This window comes from Carassius gibelio, chromosome A24, assembly GCF_023724105.1.
Source record: "Carassius gibelio isolate Cgi1373 ecotype wild population from Czech Republic chromosome A24, carGib1.2-hapl.c, whole genome shotgun sequence".
Classification (NCBI taxonomy): Eukaryota; Metazoa; Chordata; class Actinopteri; order Cypriniformes; family Cyprinidae; genus Carassius; species Carassius gibelio.
In genome coordinates this window covers 1,241,261-1,266,173 of record NC_068394.1, presented here as the reverse complement: position 1 = coordinate 1,266,173, position 24,913 = coordinate 1,241,261, and the positions used below count along the sequence as shown (strand labels likewise).

Sequence of the window (24,913 nt, the reverse complement as noted above, 5' to 3'; positions counted from 1 at the left end):
TTCCCGTCTGCTTCTCCTCGTGTCTCGCTTCAGACGACTAGATCTCCTGCGTCTCGATGCCTCTTCTTCTTCTCTCGCTCTCGCCGCTGAAGCTTCTGGAAACCCTTCCTGACACCTTCTTCAAACGCCTCTTGGGACGGAGAAAACCCCGACTCCAAACCCTAGTGAGCTTCTGTCTACACGGGCTGCTGCCTTCTAAGGGGCCGTTCAGAACAAGATGGTTTACTAGGAATAAGACAATATTTGGCTGAGATGCAACTCTTTGAAAATCTGGAATCTGAGGGAGCAAAAAAAATAATAATCTGAATATCTTGATGGAACATGATCTTTATTTAATATCCTAATGATTTTTGGCATAAAAGAGAAATTTATAATGTTTGGCTATTGCTACAAATATACCCCTGGGACTTAAGACTGCTTTTGTGCTCCAGGGTCACAAGTAACATTTATTTACAGCAGAATCATGTCACCTGACCTTTCAGACCAGCCATTAATTAGGGAACACGCTTAGATGCCTTAAATGCTGACTATGTAGGCAGCTCACTAGGGTTTGGGTCCAGTTTCTCATCTAAAGACATTTTCCTCTTCCTCTTCGGCAAAGTCATCTCCACAGCATCAGAAGATCCCTCTATAGGCTCATGGGAAACGGGATCTTTTGAGAGACACACACACACACACACACACACACACACACACACACACACACACACATAGACTGTCTGTCTAAGGCCAGAAACACATGCATGGGTTACAAAGATGATATTAACATCTATAGAACCGAAAGCATGATATCCAAATATTTCTCAGTAAAATGAGATATTTATTTTACACGACACGTGCTCAGAATAGACAAGAGATGTTGTTAAAATGATCAAATGTCATTAAAGCCTTTTGAAGATGTTGTTTGCTTTACGCAGCTCGCTCTCTTACAGTTGTGCGTGTGTTTCTGATGATTGAGTGTCTTCTGCATGCTTCTAATGAACTTACAGAAAGCTTTCTATGACCCAAACTAAACCTGCACTGTGTTCTTTTATTAAAAGGACTGAAAAATATGTGTTTATTTCATGCATTATATTCATAGGATGTCTCGGCTCGCAAAAGTGCATTTTTAAAGGAGAATGTGTGTCATTTTTGCAACAGTAGCAGTTTTAGCATGTGTGTGTGTGTGTGTGTGTGTGTCCTGAGGGAGCTCTATATGAGTTGGTGTGGCCTACTTCAGTCTGTTTTAGGATCCGTCGTGTCCCTGATCCTCTGCTGAGTCCATCTCTGGTCCATGTTAGAAACTATTGAAGGGAATGGAAACCGATGCGTTTTATTTTAGGATTTCGTGATGAGTAGAAATACATTTTAAATGTTATTCTTTAGTTACGTTATTAATGTCTTCACTGTCACTTTTGATTCATTTAATGCATCCCTGCTGAATAAAAGTATTGATTTATAAAAAAAAGATAGTTTATATACATTTTATTTTATAGTATATTATTTTTTTTTATATGTAGGTTTTTTAGATCACATGAAATATAACTTGTGCTTTATTAGTCTCATACACAGTATATTTAAATCATTTATATGTATTATTAATATTATTATTAATTTGAAATATTAGTGTGAACATTGGTAAAACAAATAAAAGTTTTCTGACCACAAAGTTTTGAAAGGTGGTGTGTGCATTTCATTTATTTTTTACTGTATAATTTTATTTTTATTATATTATATATTTTATTATATTATTATATTTTCTAATATATAATATTTACTATTAGTTTTAATATTTTATACTATTAATCATATGCAATCAGTACACATGTATAATAAAATACTATATATATATATGAAAAAATAAAACTATTATTATTAAAATATATATATTTAAAAAAAAATAATAATAATTGCTGAGAGCTGATAACCGGTTAAGTTCAAATATGAGTGCAGATGTCTGCTAAAAATGGGTCATTCTTGAAAAGCCCACTGCTGAAAGACTCGTGTTATGAGCTGATTAATGTTAATATAGTGTTATATGATCGTCTCGTAGCTCTTTATGAAGCGTTCGTTGTTTCCGTTGAGTCTAAACTGAACTGAGGTCAGTCTGAGGATGTCGTTTCCCATAATCCCGTCTTGCTAAGGTGTTTTTCCCTGCCGCCTCATTCCCAGGATTGGTCTTTTGGAGATGTTTAAATCATGTGGAAGCCCTGAGCACTGATGGACACACACACACACACACACACACACACACACTCCTTCCTCTTCCGTGTTCACTAGATCTCTGTTCAAGTCCAAACCTGTTTTGATATTATTCAAGGAAAACAGGATTTGCCTCAGTGTTCTTCCTTATTTTTGAAGCGAGAGTACATTTTTTTCTCTTTCTTGTGTTCACGTTTGTTTTTGTTTTCTATCATTCTTCCATCCTCTTTCTCTTTTTATACTTCATTTTCTTCTTCCTCATCTTCTTCATGATCTTGTCTCTTCATCTTATTCTTCCTCTTGTCTTTGTTATTGTTGTTATTCCTCCTCTTCCTCATTATCTTTCACTTCTGCTCCTTCTATTTTTGCTCATTTCTATAAAGGGAAATAATCTTTAGTAATGTTAATCTTGTGATGTTTATATATAGAGAGAGAAAATCATTATTCTAATGTGATTTAGCTGCTCGAGGCCGGACCTCCCGTTAATTACACGCTTTATTTCTTCAGTGTCATCTTGTTGAATCTTTCTCCGGCCATTAATTAGGTTTACTAAAACTGTGTTTCCAGCAAAACAACACTTCTAATCACCTCTGCAGATCTCAGATTTATTCCTCCTGGTCTTGGTTACTGATGTTGGGAAACTTTCATAAGTTCATGGTGTCATGTTTTGGCAACATCTTGTTTAAAGTCACAGACAAAAACCCCATCTTTGGTGTTTTGCCGATGAATAAAGATTTGATTTGACATCACCTGGAGCTTTCTAATGTGCCGCATTAGTAGTGCTGCTAGTAATGAGAATGAGAGTGATTCATTAGCAGGGTGAAGACGATGGCTGACGATGGCGAGGAATTGAAGGATGAGTCACGCTCACATCAGAATTCAGATCAGATGCACCACCTGTTACAGACTCACTCGCTTTCTGTCAAACCAACATACGTGTGTCCATCTGATACACGTGTATGATACATGAGTAGATCATAGATGTTACAGATTCATCAGGATCTCAGCTGATAGTGATAACCTTTGAAATTGCAGGAGAATGTTAGAATTTCAAGAACATGTCTGGATTGTATTTCACAAAAAAAAAAATAACAAAATGTTTATTTATATATATATATATATATATATATATATATATATATATATATATAATGAAAAATATATTTATTTTATTAGTTAATTATATATAATACATTATTTAAAATATATATTTATATATTTATTATTTTAATTAGAAATTTATAATGTTAATATACGTCTCTCTGCTATATCACTACTACTACTACTATTATTAAAAAAAATACATTATCATTGTTGTTTTTATTTTTATTAGTTGTAGTATTAGCAGTAGTATTTGAAATAATAATATTAATGTTTTATTACCACAGAATCTAAACTTTTGTTTATGTATTCTTTATATATACACACACACACACACATGTATACATATATATATATATATATATATATATATATATATATATATATATATATATATATATATATATATATATTAGGGGTGTCACGATTCTCCAAATCCTCGATTCGATTGCATTTTCGATTCTAAGCTCACGGTTCAATTCTATTCTCGATTTTTACATTTATTCTTTTTAAAGCACAGATTGTCATTTTTCAAACTAGACTTTTATGCAATATAATATCTGACCTTTGTTTGCAATGTACCACACTACATTGTCAAATTTCAAACTTTTATTAACAACATAATGTAACAATAACTTATATCTTTAGTCAATTGAAAACTTAAAATAAACTGCCATCCAGTTTCTCTTTTGTAAGTGCAGTCTTCTTCACAAAAGGTGATATTCAAGTTCACAACAAAACAAACAAAAACAATAAAAAATGACTAAACTAACCTTCAAATATTACGATGTATCTATTTAAAAGATTAAAGATAAAACACTTGTTAAACACTTCACTGTCATTCATTTAGATTTATATATATATTTATTTATATATATATATATATATATGTGTGTGTGTGTGTGTGTGTGTGTGCATCATTACAGTCTGTAAAATATGTGTATCTCTTATTACAAGACTGCAATCACTAGCAATCAGAAGAATTCCAGTTAATCAAGTATCTACAAAAGATCTACTCTATAAACAATGCATTAAATTACATTAAAGACAAAAATAAATTAAACAAGCAAAAGAAATGATTACTCGCATGTATCTGGTCCACTGATGAAGTCATGGGTCAAGTCAAGTGAATTATTACTCATTTTCTAACAGGCGTCGAATACTGACTTTAGGAAAAGGGGAATAACCAATGACATTTGAGATAACAACTAAAACAGCAAGCCCCGCCCCACGACTGACAAAAAATAAAATTGTAATTGTATATATATATATATATATATATATATATATATATATATATATATATATATATATATATATATAAATATATATATATATATATATATATATATATATATATATATATATATATACAATTAATATTATGTATCAAGTTTCTGTATTAATATTTCCACTACTACTATTAATACTAATAATAATTATTAATAATAATAATTTAGTAGTAATATTAGTATTAGCAGTAGTATTTAAAAAAAATAAAAAATAAATAATAAATTTATTATTACTGTAGAATCTTCTAAATTACTACTATTGCTACCTCCACTACTACTACTAATATTAATTAATAATAAAAATGAAGTAGTAGTATTAGCAGTATTTACTGTATTTGTCTGTCATTTCACATTCTGGTGCCAAATACATGGTATAATAAACTAAATATGTAATGTAATGTCTTTGAACCCATAGGTTTCTCTCAGCCTAGTGTAATGTCGGCGGTGATCACAGGTGACGCTCCTTTCCAGACAGAAAGACCGTCTGGTGTGGCTGAAGTACAGGAGCCGCCAGCTTCTCAAGCCACCGAAGCCCCCAAAATACCATCTGAACCCCAAATAGCCACGACACCCAAGAGCCCACAGGACACATCCGCAGGTAGACAACTAAGATCGGCACACATACCATGACATTGAGGGTAATCTGGTCACATAATTGATCTTTCTGTTAAGCAGTAATGTTTCATTGCATGTCATCGTCTTCAAATACTGCGTACATCCCCTTAGTATGCATTTCCCTCATGTTTTGAATCCAGGATCATGGCCCTGTGGAGCACTTACTAATCTTTCAGTAATTACAGCTAAGGCTGTCCACTGGGGGGGAACTATAATTGGTGCTAGACTGAGTAACATTATCAGTTGTCAAAACTACTCTAAGCCATCCATCCTGGTATCCCAAGGGCCTTTAGGCCACAGCTATATGGAGTTAGTTAAGTGCAGATGAGACCCGGAGTCATTCCACTGGTTTATATCAAGCTCAAGCACCATATTCTTCCTGGTTCGATGCTCAAGGCTGTTTGTTGATGTGCAAAGAGTGTTACACATCTACCAGATGCAGGGTCAAACCTGTAGAGTCATCTTAACTCATGCATGAGCCAGTTATCTAGTGCCTGATCATGAAGTCACCCAGATGGAAATTAGGCGATGACATCATAAGCATACTTATGATAGCAAATGTAATATTTTGGTAGCACTTTATTTTACAGTCCTGTTCCTTATGTACATACTATGTACTTATTATAGTAATTACAAAAACTATGTAATAACTAAGTACTTACCCTAAACCTACCCCTAAACCTAACCCTACCCCATGTAGTTACCTTGTATTACAAGAACTTTCTTAGATAAGTACACTATAAGTACGCGTACTGTAAAATAAAGTGCAACCTATGTTTGTATCCGTCTCGTGTGTACATATAAGTGTACATGTATGAGTTTCTTTATTTTGGATAATGTTGGGAACCAAATAGTTGACTTCCATTATTATGAATACCGTCAACTGTTTGGTTTACAACATTATTTACATCTTCTTTTGCGTTCAACAGAACACAAAAACTCGTACAGGTTTGGAACCACTTGAAGGTGAGTTAAAGATAACAGGAGTTTAATTTTTAGGAGAAGCACCAATTCAGTATTCACAGATGGAGTGTGTCCCATAATGCATTGCGCTCTTACGTGTTCACCCCCATCAGTCTAAAAAGCACAGATCCGTCTTGTGTGAAATATCGGAGCGTGTCATATCAGCACAGACCTTCGATTTCTGAATGTTCAAAACATTTTTGGACATTCTTTTAATGTTACTTGAAGGATATTTGATCATAACTTTGAGAGAACCTTGCCAGAACATTAGCAAATTTGGGAACGTTCCCTATTCAAGGTCACAGATATGTGGGTCAATCAGTCTTGGCATTACTTGTAATACATCTTGTGTTTCTGTGTTACTGTTCAAATTGCAACCCCACAAATCATCTGCTCTAACTTCTGTAAGATCGGACTAGACCTTATACACAAATTAATTTTCTACAGCAGAATTATAAAAGAGACCACACTGCAATGACGTTTGTCTTTTATGACTTGTTTTCCAGTGATAAGGACTAAAACATATTCATGAAATTAATAAGACTTGTTTATCCATTATCTATTTATAAAACAAAAAAGAATGCATGCTATCGCTGTCCATTATCTTGTGGTACATATTTGTTAGCATTTCAGAAGATATAAAATATATTATTTAATATTTTGATCTTTCCAGGTTGTATGGTACATCATATAAGCCTATTAAAGAGTGCGAGGGGAGATTGATAAGTTTGTGAATAGTGTATATGTGTGAGAGAGCAAAGCATGGAGTTAGTGCTGTTCTAATTTCCATTCTTCTTTGCATACGAGGTGTCTTTGGTGACCGCTGGTCCGATGAGGCCGGCATTTCATCTGACCTGCCCTTAACGCCCAGCGTTTCCACTGTTATCAGTCGCCATGCTGGTCCTCTGGTAGAAAGCCCACATGACACGGCTAACCCTCAGTGGCCACCGAAAGATAACGGGGCGGGAGATGCAGAGGAAAGAGAAAGAGAAGGATTTGACCATAAGAAGGAAAAGAAGAAGAAGAAACGGAGACCCAGGGACGAAGTGTACGACCACACGGAAACGCAGAGCGAAAGTTTTATATCCGACAGCCACGATCAGCCGTCCCCGTGTAAAGAACGGGACCGAGATGGAGGTTGGGAAGACGGAAGCCACTTTGGTGGGAGAGTCAAGAAGCCGAAAAGCCGTAGGAAGATTCCTGAGGAATGGGCGATCCATGCAGAGCCCTTTGTCCCTGCTTCAGCCTGCGTGCCGCAGGAGCTCGCAACTGATATTTCCCATTCACTTTCTGAGGACTACACCGATGGGAGTCTCATTCCTCTGTCTCTTACCCAAGATCTTCTATCCCTCACGGCCACTTCCCCAACATCCACAGCAATTCTTGAACCTGCAGTGCCCTCTCCAAAGTATCCCGGTCAAGCCCCCGATAAATCCCACCAGCATCCCTTGTCTACGTCATCCGGATTCAACGAAATCATGGAAACAGAAGATCCTATTTCTGGCAATGTTAGTGACACTCAGCCTTTCATCTCTCCAGGTGGAACCTTGGAGGAAGCCATAATTGGACAAGATCAGACCTACACCGCTTCCGTGGGCACCCAAAAGTCGCCATTAAAGGAACCCCAGACGTCCACCCCTGGAAGCACTTGTTTTGTACCACAGATGGAAGCACTGATCACAGCACCCCCGTTTTCTCCTTCTGTACCCGCATGGTCTCTTAATAACTACAATCAACCCTTTGCTCCTGAAGGTGTTGCCATTGAGACCTCAGCCCAAGTTTCTGCACCTTCGCCAAAGAGCAAAGTCCCAAAGGAACCAAAGTCCAAACAAGGCAAGAAGTCGTCTGCATCATCCTCATCAAAGAGTCCAACCTCCCCTCAAGCAAAGTTGCCGTCTCCCCAGAATTCTGGTCTAAATCCGGCTGCTCCGCCCTTCTTCCCTACTTTTGCAGAACCTCGGGATCTCACCGAAGAAACGCCCTCCGCATTGGAAGGTTTGTTGTGGACGTTTGGGAAGTGGATCCACGTAATGCATGGCTAAGTGGATTCCAAGCCTGGGCTTGAGTGATTAAACCGCACACCGCAATAACTAACACTTCACCCCGTCAGGGTCAGGGTTCGCTCAAATTGGGCTGGGTTGGTTTTGCTTGAGCGTTTCTTCCACAATGAATGATCAACTGTGTAACCGAGCAGTACACCTGCCCCCCCCCCCCACACACACCTTAACCTTGTGATTCATGGGGTACTCTACTAATCCAAACACTTTGGTTTGCCTTTTGTCGAGGAGGTGTGGTTTCCTCACAATGTTGCATCTTTGCTCTACCACTGGTGGCACCAAACATTACAATCTTCTTTCTTGGTGTCCCACCACCCCTTTATATTTCGCTTCTAGCACTTTTAGAGAGAATATGAATCAATAATGTCACTTTATCAATGTATATAAAGTGCAATACAGTTATAAGTGATATCTTTTCTTTCTTTTTTCTCTTTTATGTTTCCTGACATCATCGGTTTCAACTCGCCAATTAGGTAAGTCAACATTTCTCTGGATATTGCATTGTTTTTCGTCCAACTGTGATTTGCAGCTTCGGAGTGACCCATGGTCATTAATTGTAAAAAGTTGGGGATTTGAGGCAATTTGATTGATTGAGAGCATTGGTGATGCGAGAGTTCAACTTTATGCAAATGCTAATGGTACTAATACCAATAAGAAGCGACCCCATTCCCAATAACGTGATGTTTAGCACCTAGAATGTACATTTTACCAAGGCAACCCTGCCAAAAAACTCCCCGGGATGCAATTTTTATCGGGGAACCTCCTGGAAACGTGGTCGAGCTAGTTTTGGACTAGTTTTGAGAAGCAACCGGGCAGGATCTGTTGTGAAAACCGTGCAACCCTGATTTAAACGCATGTGCTGGAGATATACTACTAATAATTACAGGACCGTATTTACTGATGACATGCGATTTTTTTTTTGCACAGCCCTAGTATGGATTTATATTTGATAGAAACCATATATGATATAGTTTAGAGATACAACATAAGTCATTTTTCCCAAATATCTAACAGATTGTAAATGTGATATTGATTTTAAACAATAGTTCAGTAAATAGCATAGTTAAGCATCATTTTATATATATATATAGTCCATATACATTTTTTTAAACCCATTGATGCCCATTTATTATTATTTATGCAGTTGAATCAAAATATCTATTTTTAATGGATATTTAATGCTTTACTCATTTGTTTGCAACAATTAATGAAAAGACGCCAGACTCGACTCCAGCTTAAAGACTCTAGACTTGATGCAGACTTCAGATGAAAGAATCGTAGACACGTCTGGTGGAAGTAAACCGTTTCATGTTGTTTTTAATAACCTTAACACAGCATAAGCCACAAAACTGCAGAAAAGTAGTGTAGCATTTGAAAATGGTCCATTGCTGGTTTTAGATTCTGTTTGTGTAGAGAGTGTGTGTGTGTGTGTGTGTGTGTGTGTGTGTGTGTGTGTGTGTGTGTGTGTGTGTGCGTGTGTGTGTGTTTGGGCGCGTCTAACACAGCTGTCTGCTTCAGTTCTCTGTAATTTTCGGCTGGGACTGTCAGTGAGGGAGCTACTTATACACTTCAAGAAACAGGACATCTGTGTAGTGTTTTTATTATTATTATTATTTTTTTTTTAATCTCTATTTAGCTTGATGTCTTTTTCAGTTTTAGTTTCTTCAAACCCATACTTCAACCCAAATCGTCTTTCAGTTACAAAACAAAATGTTTTCGGTATCCACCAAATATTTAAGTTGTATTTATTTAGTAAATGCATGTGATATGTGACGTGTATAAATAAAAACACCTAATATCCATCATTAGCAGTGTTTCAGGGACGCTTGTCTTTAATGTTTTTGCTGAGATCTTTTCAAAGTAAGATCGGCGTCTGGCTTCGAGTGAGCATCTCTGAATGACTCTGATTGTTTGGACTCGTGATGTCTTTTTGTGCTTGTGCTGTTGTGAGTCGGCGAGCCGCTGGTGACGGCCAGAGACATTGATTGTGACTGTGTTGTAATGAATGAAGGAGTGTTACACACACACACACACACACACACATACACACAGATGCTCGGTAACTCAGCTCTCCTTTTGTTCAGTCAAGCGTTTGTGATGTGAACAAAATTGCATTGCACTCCATCTATCAGTTTTTTTTTTTTTTTTTTTTTTAATGCAAAGTCTGATCATTGCCGAACTGTATCATTAATTAATTGATGTATGTTGCATATAATTTCTACTGTTTAAAAGTTTCGAGTAGGTAATATTTTTCGATGTTTTTTTGCTCAAGGCTGCAATTAATTGATCAAAAATACAGAAAAATTTCAAATATTATTACAGTTTGAAATTAGTGTTTTCTGTGTGAATCTGTGTTAAAGTGTAATTTATTCATGTGATGCTCCGCTGTATTTTCAGCATCATTCCTCCAGTCTTCAGAGTCACATGATCTTCAGAAATCAGAATAATATGATGATTTGAAACATCTGATTTGAAAACAGTTGTGCTGCACAATATTATATTCCCAACCGTGAAACATTTTCTTTTTCAGGATTCACAGATGAATAGAAAGTTCATAAGAACAGCATTTATTAGAAATATAAATCATTTGTAACACATTAAATGTCTTCACTGGCGCTTTTCCCATGTCCTTGCTGAATAAATGCTCTTACGTTTTTTATCTCTTTTTTTTTTTTTTTTTTTTTTTGTAGTGTGCATTTGCTGAGAGTGAATTGGCATCGGTCCGCATCACTTAGCGTTATTTTACCGTGATGAATTGAACATTTACCCGTTTGTTGTTCTGTGTTCGTGCATCACTGAATCAGATGAGTCGGACGGTCAGAGGTCAGAGGTCAGAGGTCAGCGCAGTGATGGAGCTGTAAAGGTCAACACATCGACTGCCTCTAGGGGGGGCGTGGAGACTGTCCTGTTGCCACGGCGACTGATAAGCAGCTGATGTTTCCATGGCAACAAGAACAGATGTGGAGAAGGTGGCCATGTGACTTTTCATTCGTCGTTGTATCTTAGGAGGAAAACACACAGGCTGCGATCAACAGAATAATTAGGGTCTGCTCGTCGATGCAGTCTGACTTTACACAGGGTCAGACATCTAGTGTGATTTAAACATGATAAACCACATCAATCCGAAGTGAACTGCACCGGTTTAATGACATGCCATTATACTGCTGTGGGTATTGAGTATAATATATTTTATAATTTAGAATATTTTATCACCAATATTTATCTCTTCTGGGGTCTTTGAATGCATTCTGAGATTGCTCTAATATTTATTATTATTATTATTTTTATTTAGTATAAAAATAATAATGCATTTTAATATATACTTTTATTCAGCAAGGACGCATGAAATTGATCAAGTGCCAGTAAAGACATTTATAATGTTACAAAATATTTCTATTTCTAATAAACACTGTTCTTTTGAATTTTTTTGTTCATCAGAGAATCCTGGAAAATAAAATGTATCACACAAAAATATTGTGCAGTACAACTTTCTTGAGCAGTAAATTATCATATTAGAATGATTTCTGAAGAATCATGTGACACTGATGTAAATTCAGCTTTACATCACAGGAATAAATTACAGTTTAACAGATAGTCGCATAGAAGACTCGGGTTGTTTTTAAGCGGCTGACAGGGACACAGAAAGAGCAGCTCTCTGGATGTGCTTTTGCTCGACTGGATTACTGATTGTAAAGCCAGAGGCACAGACTGTGAGTCTCAGAGCTAGTGACCGAATCATCTGAACCAAAAGAACAGACTCAAAGAATGAATGGTGCGTTTGTCACAGCTGTAGAGTTCTGTCTTTTTTAGTGATGGATTTAACTAGAGAGGAAGTTACAGATGGAATAAAGCTGACTGAGAAATAAAATAACACATTAATTATTCTTATTTTACAACTACAGTTCTCATTTTCATTAAGCTGATGTTGACGTACTAAAATAACTAATACTATATAAACTAACAGCAAAAACTACAACTAATTAAAACTGTATAAACAAAAAAGACGATTAATAAAAAAGACCAAAAAATCTGAAATACTAAAAATTGAGCTAAAATGAAAATAGAAACATAACATGTAATAATAAATTGAATTATATAATTTTTTAATTATAATTATATACTTCAAATTTTAATTTTGAGTTATGAACTAAAGATAAATAAGAGAAAAAAAGTCATAGATGTATTAAAAAAATACCAAAAAACACACAACAAAAGCTAAAAAAAAGTAACATGTAATTGAAACATTAACAAAAAATATCTAGTGTATCAATTCTAAAAGCAACATTTCTTTCATTTTTAGTACGAATATAGCTAAAACTGATTAATAACTATTTATACACTAAAAAATAATGACAGTAAAAATTACAAAAATACTAAAACTTGAAGGAAAATTACAATAAAAACAATAAATGTAAAAATAAAATCTCATTCAAAATATAGCGCAAGTAGAAGTACGGAAATAATAAAATTTTTAAACTTAACATATATAGACATTTACAAACTTTAAAATAATAAAAAATGACAAAAACACATGGCAAAATTGCTAAAATGAGAGTTAAATTAACAATGAATATTTTATATATATATATACACACAATCTCTAGAAGTATATCAATGATGGTATAATAACACTGGTTGTCTGTCTTTTCCCAAAACTCCCATAATCCCACTCAGTGTTACTCGTCTTTCACTCGTGCTGTGTTTCTGGACGCCGGCGGCATCTTGTTGCCATGGCGACGGGAGGCAGTTGCTCGGGAGACCTAAGGAAGCAGTGCTACCAAGGAAACAATGTTGGCTCTTACGAGGAGGGGCGATGTGCTAAAAACAGCATCTGGGTAGATGGTTGATGGCTTTATGTTCTCGCAGCTTACCGACTTCATCTCTTTATTCACCTGTGTGTTTCTTCTGTGACGCTGATGAATGATTTTAGCCTCCTCCCTAAAGCTCCAGCTGAGAGGAACGCAGAGGTTGTGATTCGTCTCTTGCTCTTTTTATATCCCTGATTCTGCTGCTGCTTTGGGATCTTAGTCCTAACATCAGTTACTTGGAGAAAATCTTGTGGAGTCTGCATGTTTCAGCAAACTCAGTGCCTGCATTAATCTGTTATTCAGATGTGTTTAAACTGTGTTTGGCCCATCCATCCATCCGTCCATCCATCCATCCATCTGTCCGTCCGTCCATCCATCCATCCATCCATCCGTCCATCTGTCCGTCCATCCATCCATCCATCATCTGTCCGTCCATCCATCCATCTATCTATCATCTGTCCACCCATCCATCCATCCATCCATCCATCCATCCGTCCATCCATCATCTGTCCATCCATCCATCCATCCGTCCATCCATCCATCCATCCATCCATCCATCTGTCCATCCATCATCTGTCCGTCCATCCATCCATCGTATTTTATCATTAGTTAAGTCAAATCTTTTTTATGTTTTATAATTGTTCAGACTATAATCTAAACAAATTTGATTTGTATTTAATTAAATAAAGAAAAAACGTTTAGTTTGTATCAGTTTATAAATGAAGAAATTAATATATTTTTTTTAAAATGCTTAAAAATCATTAATTTCTATACCTAAACCAGTCCAACCCACCTTTATATGGTTCGAAACTCTTAGAAAGGATTTATTTTTTTTATTTTTTTAGGACCCCCCCCCCCCCATATATATATGCATATATTTTTATTACTTTTATTGTAATATCAACTTTATTTTTTAAAGCACATGCATTCATTTGTGAATGTTATTGGAAATGAATTGTTTGTAGATTACTCTCGTTACTCTCAGACCCCCGGAGCATACAGATAACACTTCCTTCTTTCCATACATTATTGATGGCAGATTTAGCACACAGCGCCGTATCCGAGTTCAACAGCAGACGAGCGTCGTCTTTCAGCAGTGATTCTGTAGCGAGGCCGATGGGTCTCAGACTGGGGTCAGATGAGATCATCCCTACGGCGTCTCTGTCCCTGATGGCCTGGACACTCGTGTGGGACGCGGGATTCAACTCAAACAGACAGTTGCTGATGGAGGAAATTAGGCTCAGAAATGATGGCCCTTATGTAACCGTCGTGATCGTATTAATGCTGATGGACACTTCGTCTGCTTGCATTAACAACACATTGAAGTTGTGCTGACAAAGCGTCTTAAAGTTGGCAGCGTTTTTTTGTTTAAATTAGATGAGCATGAAATATTCATGTGAAAACTTCACACATTTCATCTTTGTTGTACAAGCTTTAACATTGTTTGAAGCATCTAGGTCGCAGTGACGTCTTTGAAAGCCCTAAACATGGAAAGAGTTTGCTGTACTTTTCATGATTTATTGTCATTTCACTTCTAGCAGCAACATCTGTGAAAGCGTCATGCATTTGTTTTGATCCCAGAATATTGCTTGCTTCTTGTATATATATATATATATATATTTTTTTTTTATAATAATCATATTTTGTATTTAGTGTCATTAAATACTGATAAATTGATGTTTTTCTTATTTTTAGTAGTAGTATTTATAATATTGACATGATTGATATATTAGAATAAATAATGTAAATATGATTTATTGTAATAAATTAATAATTGTAAGTGTTATTATTATTATTATTATTATATAAAGTCATTCATACATTTAACAGATAAATTGTTTATTTATTGACTTTAATAATAATAATAATAATGATGATAATTAGTAGTAGTAGTCATGGGTTTAAAACATAATTTTTTGGCAATCTGGCATTTTTCTATTTTCGTTTATTCATATTTTTTTTTTCTTCTTTGATTCAAACACTCTTAAAAAATAAATACAAATAAAATAAAAACAATCTGTAAAAATAGGGCATAATATACTGTTATTTTTAAAGATTTTTCCGTAACAATTTTTTTAAATTTTGCATTGCATTCCATTGTGTTTTAGATTTAATATAAATGTCTGTGAAATTAATGTATAATGTTTATTTAATGAGCTGCAGATACTTTTTCTATTATTGTATGCTTTTTATTTCTTACAGTGAAGAATAATGTTGTTATGCACAGACAAAAACATTCACTTTTATTCAGATTCTGATTCGAATGTCACATATTTAGAGACCCTCATCTATTGGTCTAAATTCAGATGAAGATAAAACAGTATGCTAGAGAAAAATAACATATTGATTGTCTTGGGATATCATCCATGGGCAAATCTGCCAGACTGATTATGTTACACAAAAGACTTCCATAAAAAGATACAATATATGTGCGCTCTCTCTAAAATCATATGTGCAAAAGGATGCTCGTTAAGCCCTTCCTCTTTATTCTGCAATGCATGTAGCCTCAGGGATGATAGTAGTGTGTCACTATCAGAGAGAGGAGGGAAGAAAAGATGGATGCAGAGAGGACAACGTGGAGAAAACGAGAGAGGCAGAGAGGAAGGAGGAAGCTGATTCTGGGGCAGCGAATGAAAAGCCACTTTACAAAGCATGTGATTCCTGCCATGTCTAGAGAGAGAGAGAGAGAGAGAGAGAGAGAGAGAGAGAGAGAGAGAGAGAGACGCTTCCAGCCAGATCTCAGTGCTGCTTAGTCTGCTGTCGCGTGCAGAAGCAGCAGAGAAGGTTGTGAGGTTACGCCTCAAACAGACACATTTACATTTTAACAAAGGAATAAGACTGAAACACAAAGAGCTTAGAAAGGGGAACAGAAGCATGTCCTCTCTCTCGAACCAACAACCGGCGTCTCCGTTCTCAGAATATAGTGAGCTATGTAAAGTCCCAAACGTGTCCACATCAGCCACCCCTACGGGTTGGGACTGGCAGCACGGAGACCTCGGGGCACCGTCGAGTTTCGGAGGTGGCCTTCGGACAACAGGGATGAAGGACGAGGACAAGCTGTGCTTCTACGAGTCTCCTTCTGAGCTCAACATCTCCGGGCGAGGAGCCGTCCCAACAAGCGTGTCTTTCGGCAGCACCGGGGACAGTCCGGAAAGCTTCTCGTCCTCGTCTCCATCAGCTGTGTCTCCTGGAAGATTCGCGGCTTGCACTGCGGACAACAATGACATGATGCTTCTAGAATCACCTGCGGGTCGCACAGAGAATCTGTCACCTCTCGAACCCTCGAAATCAGCTCAGTTCTCCGGATTGCTTCCGGAACAGAGTTCCAGTACAACGTCGCCCCGAACGCCTCCAAACTACTGCGTCATTGGCGTGGTCAACTACAGCTACCTGGAGGGCGAAGACGAGCGGCCGAAGGCTGAAGGGTCGTCACACGAAAGTGAAGACGAGGAAGACTTCGAGCCTTGCTTAATGGGAAGAGCCGAGCAACAGAGGAAGGCGATGAGGCGAGCGATGTCCGAGTGTTCGCACCTATCTGTACCCGCCAGCCTCGAGCTCCCGGACAAGTATCCCGGCAAAGGAGTCCTCGACAATTTGCCGTCGCCCATTGGAGGACCTCGTCCCAAGCATGCAGGGGCCATGAAACGCTCTCTAACTGTTGCCGACGATCAACCTCCGACCCCGCCGCCATCCCTATCGGCTGGAGGCACCCGCAACGACCTACGGAACAACATCGAACTACATTTCCCCCCATTCCCCGCACGCAAAGACCAAAGCAGCTTTCCCCACTCGCCCGTGGAGGACCTGTTGGAGGGACCATTCATTGACAAGGACCAAGGAGTCATTCTACCCGTGCCGGTGACAACATGTGCACTTAATGGGACTGGAGACAAAACAGACACGATTGCTGAGGCATTTGAGGGTAGGTGTTGGCGAAGCTAGAGTTAATTTTGAGGTGTAGGACTGACTCTTTTATATCTGAGGTGAGTAATGTGAATGAGAGACGCATGGCATAATCGTTCTTAGAAACAAAGAAATTAAGCTTGGGAAAGCATGTTTTTTTTAATGCATTTCCAATTGGGTTTTGCAATGATGCCATTGGGTTCCCCCAAGAACCTTTAGTAAAACCATTTTTTCTTGCAAAATATTGGTTCTTCATTGGCATATATGTTTCCAGGAAAAACTGTAAATGGAGAAAAAAAAATGGTTGGTTTGGAATCTAATGTAGCATATTTCCAGTATAAAGAACCTTTTATGCCATGATTCCAAGATTCTGAATAGAACCATGGATGTCAATAATGACCTTTTGTTTTTAAGAGCGCACAAGTGTAAAAAATTTGATTTATTGAGTCAATATGACGAGACATCAAGAGAAGCATGGTGTAATCGTTCTTAGAAACAAAGACATTAAGGTGTCGTGTGTATTGCATTGTATGCAGTGATTCCATAGAAGAACCATTTCGGGTTCCCCAAAGAACCTTTAGTGAACAGTTCATAAAATAACAGATTTTCTTATCGTTTTAAAAATAAACATTCTTTATTGGCATTCCATGAAGAACATCTTTTCACACTAATAAAAAAATGGTCCTTTTGGAATAAATTGTAACCAGTGTGATGTTAAAGATTCTTCATGGAACAATGGATGCCAATAAGAAACCTTTATTTTTTAAGGAATGCATAAGTGTAAATAATTGGGATATTATTGAGTCAGTATAATGAGTCCTAAACTGTGACTGCGTCTTTCTGATGGTATCGGTGTCAGAAGTAGGCGATGCATGTAGTGTCTCTTCTGTGTGTATGGCACTATCACCCCACTGCCAACGCATGCTCATTAACCGCTCCAAACGAGCTGCGGATAGCGCAAGTAATTTCTGACCTGATTTCACAGAGTAAAACCTGCCCCCCAGCAAATCCAGGTCAGAAACTCTCATCAGCAATGATGTGTAGAGCTCCAGAAATCTCCTGCTGCACCTATAACGATTACGAGTTTTGTTTTTCGTTGAAATAATAATTTGTGTGTAATTAGTGTGGTTTAGTCCCGCAGTTGTCTTCTGGCTGGTTGACAGATACTGTAAATGCATTGTAGAGAATGAATGAAACATGTTCCCCAAACAAAAGATAAAATTGATAAAGAGCAAAGCAGGTTTAGATGATATAAAGTGTGGAGTAGTGCTTTGTTGCACGCTAGTTTTCTTTAGAGATGCAGTTATTAATGCATGATGTTTGGATAGTTTTTAATAAATTGGGAGTGTCTGGAGGTCATGTGATCTGCATGCATGATAAATCACGCTAAATACACAAGACTTTGTTTTGTGGCTGTCTTTATCTGAGCAGGTGTCGTTCTGCATTTCTTGCTGACGTAAACACAGCAGTTTCTCATCTGCTTTGATGCGTCACCGTGAAACTGCTGTATTTGTTATTATAGATCCACCTGAACCTTGTTGGAATTGATCAGCTTAATGCAAGCCGACTCGACGCATAGGTATTTCTTAGAAATAGCTGAAATCTGCGCTCCGCTCTCTGGTGACGGGTTTATTTTAATACAAGATGGCAGTATTTCTACACGCTGGGAAGCAGCTGACATGTGCAAAAGAAAAAAGTGCTGCTGGATTATCAATGATGGCTGATTTTATTTATTTCATGCTCACTAGATTTAATCTCCAGTGTGAAATAAATATGCAAAAAGACTCCTTTTTGGTTTTTTGTTCATTTTTTGATTTAGTTTATATATGAATGTGTTTTTTAACTGCTCTACTTGTTTCTTTATACCAGAAAACTCTGAGAAGAGCAAGCCGCAGACGAACAAAATAGACACTGTGCAGAAGATTGATGACCCTAATGTTTTCATCAAGACGGACAAAGATCAGAAGATGGAAACGGTGGAGGAGAAACACAAAACTAACCACACAGACGAACAGACAACCAAAGGAGAAAACACCGAAGCTCTGGACAAAAACAAAGATGTGGGTAAATCGGAGGAAACGGACAAGGATGAAGCAGAACACGAAGTGGAAACGCCAGTAAAAAGTGAGAAGATTGAACACAAAACGACTAAAGATGAGACTGAAGAAGAGATTGAGTCCTCCCCAAAGATGATGGAAGAAGTGAAAGTCGAGGAGAGCAAGTCAGATCAGAAAGCGGAGAAAGATAAAGAAGAACAGGTGAAGGAAGTGGAGAAGGAGAAAGCAGAACAGAAGACCGAACAACACCAAACAGAAAAGGAGAAAGCAGAACAGAAAACAGAAAAGATTGAGCCGACTGATAAGAAACCCGCCAAAGCTGAGAAGGACGAGAAAATCCCAAAAACAGCTGCTAAACCCAAACCTGCGGTGACCAACGGTGCTCCTGGAAAACCCCTGACTAGTCCTGAGAAGAAGACCAAGGTTTGGGAAAGCTTTCTGTTGTCTCCTGCTTTAGCTTCTGCTAATGGCTAATGACTAAACCAAACCAACATTCATTCATCACTTATGAAGGGCTGGGCATTATTTAGATATTATTCGTGTACTATTATAAGTCTTATTACTATTTAGTATACACTTTTTCATGTTTTCTATTTTTATTAGAATTTGTTTGTTTTTAAGTAATTTAGTTATATACATTTATTTATTTATTTGTATTTATTTATTTGAAATTAAAACTATTAAATGGTTTGTTTTAGTTCTAGTTCTGTTTTAGCTTATTTCCAGTTAGTGATTTATGTAATACTGTTCTATTATTAGTAGTAGTATATATTATTTTATTTTATTATTAATATTATTCATTTATTATTATTATTATTATTATTATTATTATTACTATTATTATTATATATTTTATTTATTATTTTTAATTACTTGTATTATTAATAGTTTTATTTTAGCTTTTTTTACTAAAAATTATAAAATTATATTTTTGATTTTTTAATTATTTTTTTTGTAATTCCCATATTTATTTTTAGGTTTAGTTTTTACTTTTTTCCAGTTAATGCTTATATGTAAACAAACAAACAATAAATAAATACAAGTTATTAAAGGTTATTATCTTTATCTAAAACTAAGATTTGTTTTCATTTAGGTCCTTTAGAGGCTCAGAATTGTCTACATCCTTCCTTTGATTAATGTTAAAGGTTTAGTTCACCCAAAAATGGAAATTAGGCCATAAATTACTCTGAAGTCATCCTAGGTGTATATGACTTTCTTCTTTTAGATGAATCCAGTCGGAGTTATATTGCATGCATCAGTCCAAAAGAAGTGAAATAGAAAGTGCATCCATTAAATATATATGCGTCCCTTTTTTTTAAGGATGGGCGCTTTTTATTTCACTTCTTTTGGACGGATGCATGTAACACCCGCTGACTGATCAAAGACAGTTTTTAATATAACTCCGACTGGATTCGTCTGAAAGAAGTCGTCATATACACCTAGGATGACTTCATTTTTGGGTGAACTAACCCTTTAAGGAACTGTAATCAGGAAACAGCTTGTGCTTCATGACCATCACATGAAACGGAGTAAACTTCATGTTAACTCTAGAAGTCTGAACTGGATCTGATCTTATGTTTCTGTCGGCTTGCTCTGCTCATGTCGCTGCCGTTATCATTCGTCCTGATTCTGTTTTTTTGTTAATCGTTTGCTGTCCATCCGTGCAGCCTGTCGCCGGTGCAACCAAACCTAGCTCTGCCAAGCCCCGGCTAAGCTCCGCCTCCAGTGCTACAGCCCCGCCCAAGCGTCCCGCCCCCACCTCAGCACCCCTCAGCAAAAAAGCCCCAGTGCCCAAAGCACCTGCCCCAGCTGCTGGCACCAAACGACCCCCCACAGCCTCCACACGACCCCCCACAGCGTCCAGCACAGTGACCAGAGAGGTCAAGCCCAAGGTGAGTCTCCATCCCTCAGCTGAAGACCACATCTGAACCCTCATCCAAAGGTCAAAGCGGCTCGATCCAGCGCTCATCTCTGCGTGGCTGTTCTCTGTGTGTGTGTGTGTGTGTGAGAATATGACCTCGACTGACCCTGTGTTTCCTCCTCCGACAGACGGCTGTCCCAAAGACCTCTGTCGCTCCGGCTCGACCCCCTGCAGACAAACCTGTGACCGCAGCACGCACCTCGACAATAACATCACGCAGCACAGCCAGCGCAGCGGCAGCACGACGCCCCGGTCAGACATTTAATGATGAACCACTGCATTCTGGGCTGAGTTATGAAGTGTTATAAATCTTCACATTGTGCTTTTCTATTTTGTGTTTAGTCACAAAGACTGAGAGCAAACCAGGAGACGAAAAGAAACCAAGCACACCGAAAACCACAGGTACAACACCCATAACACTGTATTTATGAGCACACTGAAGTTTGGATTCACCACCACGGCTGCGTTTACTTGATCAGAATACAGTACAAATTTATTAAAGCAATTAATTACAGTTTAATATAATTGTTTGTGTTTGTATTTTAACACTCTGGTGTTGACTGAGGGTATAAACGGTATATTATTAATACTTTTATTCAGTAAAATTACTTTTATTCAATAATATGTTTAGTAATGGGTGCTGAGAATTCAACTTAACCAATAACATATTATATATATTTTTTTTTATTATAAAAAAATAATTATATTAATAAATGAATTAATATAATTAAAATATTTATATTAAATTAATAAAAGATAAATATTTGTATTCAGTTAAAATTTTTAATAACATTTCAAAATGTTTATAAAATAAAAAATATATATTTTAAATTATAAGTAATAATAGTAACAATGTGTGTATGAATGTAATTAAGATATTATTTCCATAGTAATTATTATTATTATTATCGTTATTATTATTATTATTATTTATTAGAACAGTTATTTTAGATTATAAAAAAAATTATAATAATTATAATACGATTTTATGATAATAATATGGTAATGTATGTGTGTACATACAATTAAATAGTTTTTTATGAATTAAAAATAAAGATTTTTATTTAGTAAAAATGTTTATTGATGGCTGCCGAAAATTCAACTTTGCATCACAGAAATAAATTACATTTTAAAAATATATTCAAATAGAAAACGTTTAGTTAAAATTATAATAATATTTCACAATATTGTTGTTTTTACTGTATTTCTGATTAAATATGTGAACGTAAGATTTCTTATTCCAATTAATTATTCCAAACTTTTGACTGATAGTCTGTGTAAAGAAAACAAAATCTGTGAAGTGACTCAGTAGCAACAGAGATGTTACGCTGACAAACACGCATCTAAATCCATGAAAAATCTCTTCAAATCCAGAAGTGAATAGCGCAGCAGGAATGAGTTTGGGATTATCCCGCACTCGGAGCGTTCCCAGAGATTATTTTAATCTAAAGCATAAAGAGGGTTTTGTGCTTTGAAACTGAGCAGTGAGATGTGGCTCAGAAACACTCACTGGAAGCTGAAAGTGTTTTAAAGTTTGACTGAACAAGTGTTCCTCTCAGACATGATTGAGCTGTGTTTTCAGATGTGTCCCGCTCTAAACCTGCGCCTCTCAAAGCCTCCACCACAACTACAAGCAGCGCTCGCCCTCGCAGCACCAAGACCCCCGTCTCCAGCAGCTCTCCATCAGCAGCAGCAGCACCTCGACCCACCTCCGCCTCCGCCTCCAGCACCACGACACGCACCACACCACGGCCCAGCTCCGCCTCCACCTCCACCCCGGCACACAACACCAAAAACATCCGCTCCAAAATCGGCTCCACAGACAACATCAAATACCAGCCTGGAGGAGGAAAGGTACTCTCTCACACACACACACACACACACACACACACACACTGACACACTCACGCACACACACACACACACACTGACAGCATCCAGAGGCATTAGAGCAATGCTATTATTATTATTATTATTATAATCATTATTATTATTATTACGGTCATTGTTGTTACTATTTTTATCATAAATAATATTAATAAATAATTTAACAAATTTAAATAAAATATTAAGATTAATTATAATGATTTTATATTATATTATCAATCGTTTTTACATAATTATAAATTAATTACCAATACAATATATGCAATATATGTAATTATTTTACTTTATAAAATGTTAATGTGATTTTTAATACCTTTTTTATAAATATTATTTTCACTATTATAATGATTAAATGGTATGTATATTTGATTAATAAAAAAGTACAAATGTCATAAAACAATCACGCCTTAATCAAATATTAACATTATATAATTATTATTAATATTAATGGATCATTCATCAAACTTAAAATTTTTAGATTACTATTTAATATTTATTCAATAATTATAAATTAACAACATAATATATGGAATATATGTAATTATTTTAATGTTAATGCATATTTTTTAATACCAATTTGTATAAATATTGAAATATGTATTGCTTATTGTAATTATTAAATTAAATGTATATATGATTAATAAAACAATAAAAATGTCTTAAAGCAATCATGTCTTATCAGATATTAACATTATATAATTATTAATTCATAAAATATTAATGAATAATTTAAAAACCTTAAAATGTTTAGATTATTATTTAATATATTTTCATTAATTATAAATTCATTAATAATATAATATACGCAATATATGTAATTATTTTACTCTGTAAAATGTTAATGTATTTTTTAATACCAATTTGTATAAATATTGTAATTATTAAATGGTATTTATATATATTTAATAAAACAATAAAAATGTCTTAAAGCAATCAGATAATATAATTATATTTATTTTCAACTTTTAATTGCATTTCTTAAGAGAAATAAGCATGCAAAGCACTAAATATTCTCCATATGCTAAAAGCGGCCTGTCTTTGGATGTGGACACAGTTGCAGCGTGATTCACGTTCCTCTGCTCATGTTCACTAGCTCCAGTCTTCATAATCATCAGGCATCACTCGCCTCACCCATGTCTGTTCTTCATCCTGGTCTTTTTCCTGGCTGAGCTCTCGTGTGAGATCCCAGTAGTACGAGCGATTGACTCGAGGGCTGTTTCCCGCAGGTCACGGTGTCTCAGAGCAGGACAGACGCTCAGAGCTCGCCCTCCAAAGAGACCAGCCAGGCCAAAGTGAGTTCATCAGCCCATCACACTCACGTCTGTTCATCTCCGTCTCTGAGCGCTTCTCCTCTCAATACGACCTGCACAGATCTCACATTACATGATAGAGAGCATGATTGAGAGCTATACAATTAAATACTATACTTAAAATATTTTAGTATTAAAATTAATTTATTTAAAACATTAAAATCCTATATTTATGCTATATTCAATTATTAATTAATTATAATGTAATAACTTATTATAGTATAATAGCTTAATAATGTATTATGTATAATTTTTATATTTTTTATTATATAACTTATTTTTATATTAAAATATATAATTTTTGTTATATTTTAAATGTGCTAAAATGTGAAATTATATTTTTTACATATTGAATTATTAAATATTTTATAGTATTAATTACTTTAATCACACACACAAATTTTTTGTGCGTGTATTGAACATATTTTTAATAAAATATAATTTTTAGATCATATATGATTTTTTTAAATAAAAATATTTGTTTAAAATATTTTAAACTAATTTGTTAAAATGTGAAATTATATTTTTACATAGTGAATGATTAAATAATTGTTATAATTAATCATATATACTTAAAATACACACATTTTATTGTATAATGTTACTATTCCTATTTTTATTATTATTATTATAATATTTGACTCGTTTCACATTTTAGTACTATAGTACTTAATTTTATTAAGTACAATTTGTATCATTTATTTTAAGTATATATTAGTATTAATAATTTATTTATAAAACTATGATAATATTAAGTAATTAATACATATATATTAATATATATATATATATATATATATATATATATATATATATAT

The 24,913-nt window shown here is 35.7% G+C and overlaps 1 protein-coding gene across 14 annotated transcripts in view; it reads left to right on the top strand.

Moving 5' to 3' along the window:
- The window catches only part of LOC127946298 (microtubule-associated protein 4), a 48,925-nt gene that overhangs the window by 15,022 nt on the left and 8,990 nt on the right, over nt 1–24,913 (top strand). For 10 of the 14 annotated variants that reach the window (XM_052542773.1, XM_052542774.1, XM_052542765.1 and 7 more), the window contains exons 4-11: nt 4,990–5,172; nt 6,960–8,147; nt 18,790–19,400; nt 20,645–20,869; nt 21,027–21,150; nt 21,241–21,300; nt 22,481–22,752; nt 24,012–24,077. In XM_052542773.1, coding sequence (XP_052398733.1) covers nt 4,990–5,172; nt 6,960–8,147; nt 18,790–19,400; nt 20,645–20,869; nt 21,027–21,150; nt 21,241–21,300; nt 22,481–22,752; nt 24,012–24,077 — 2,729 coding nt within the window. Of the gene's footprint in view, nt 1–4,989; nt 5,173–6,959; nt 8,148–15,244; nt 16,940–18,789; nt 19,401–20,644; nt 20,870–21,026; nt 21,151–21,240; nt 21,301–22,480; nt 22,753–23,878; nt 24,078–24,913 lie in introns of those variants that run through there. The other 4 variants (XM_052542778.1, XM_052542779.1, XM_052542771.1 and 1 more) reach the window with 4 other exon arrangements.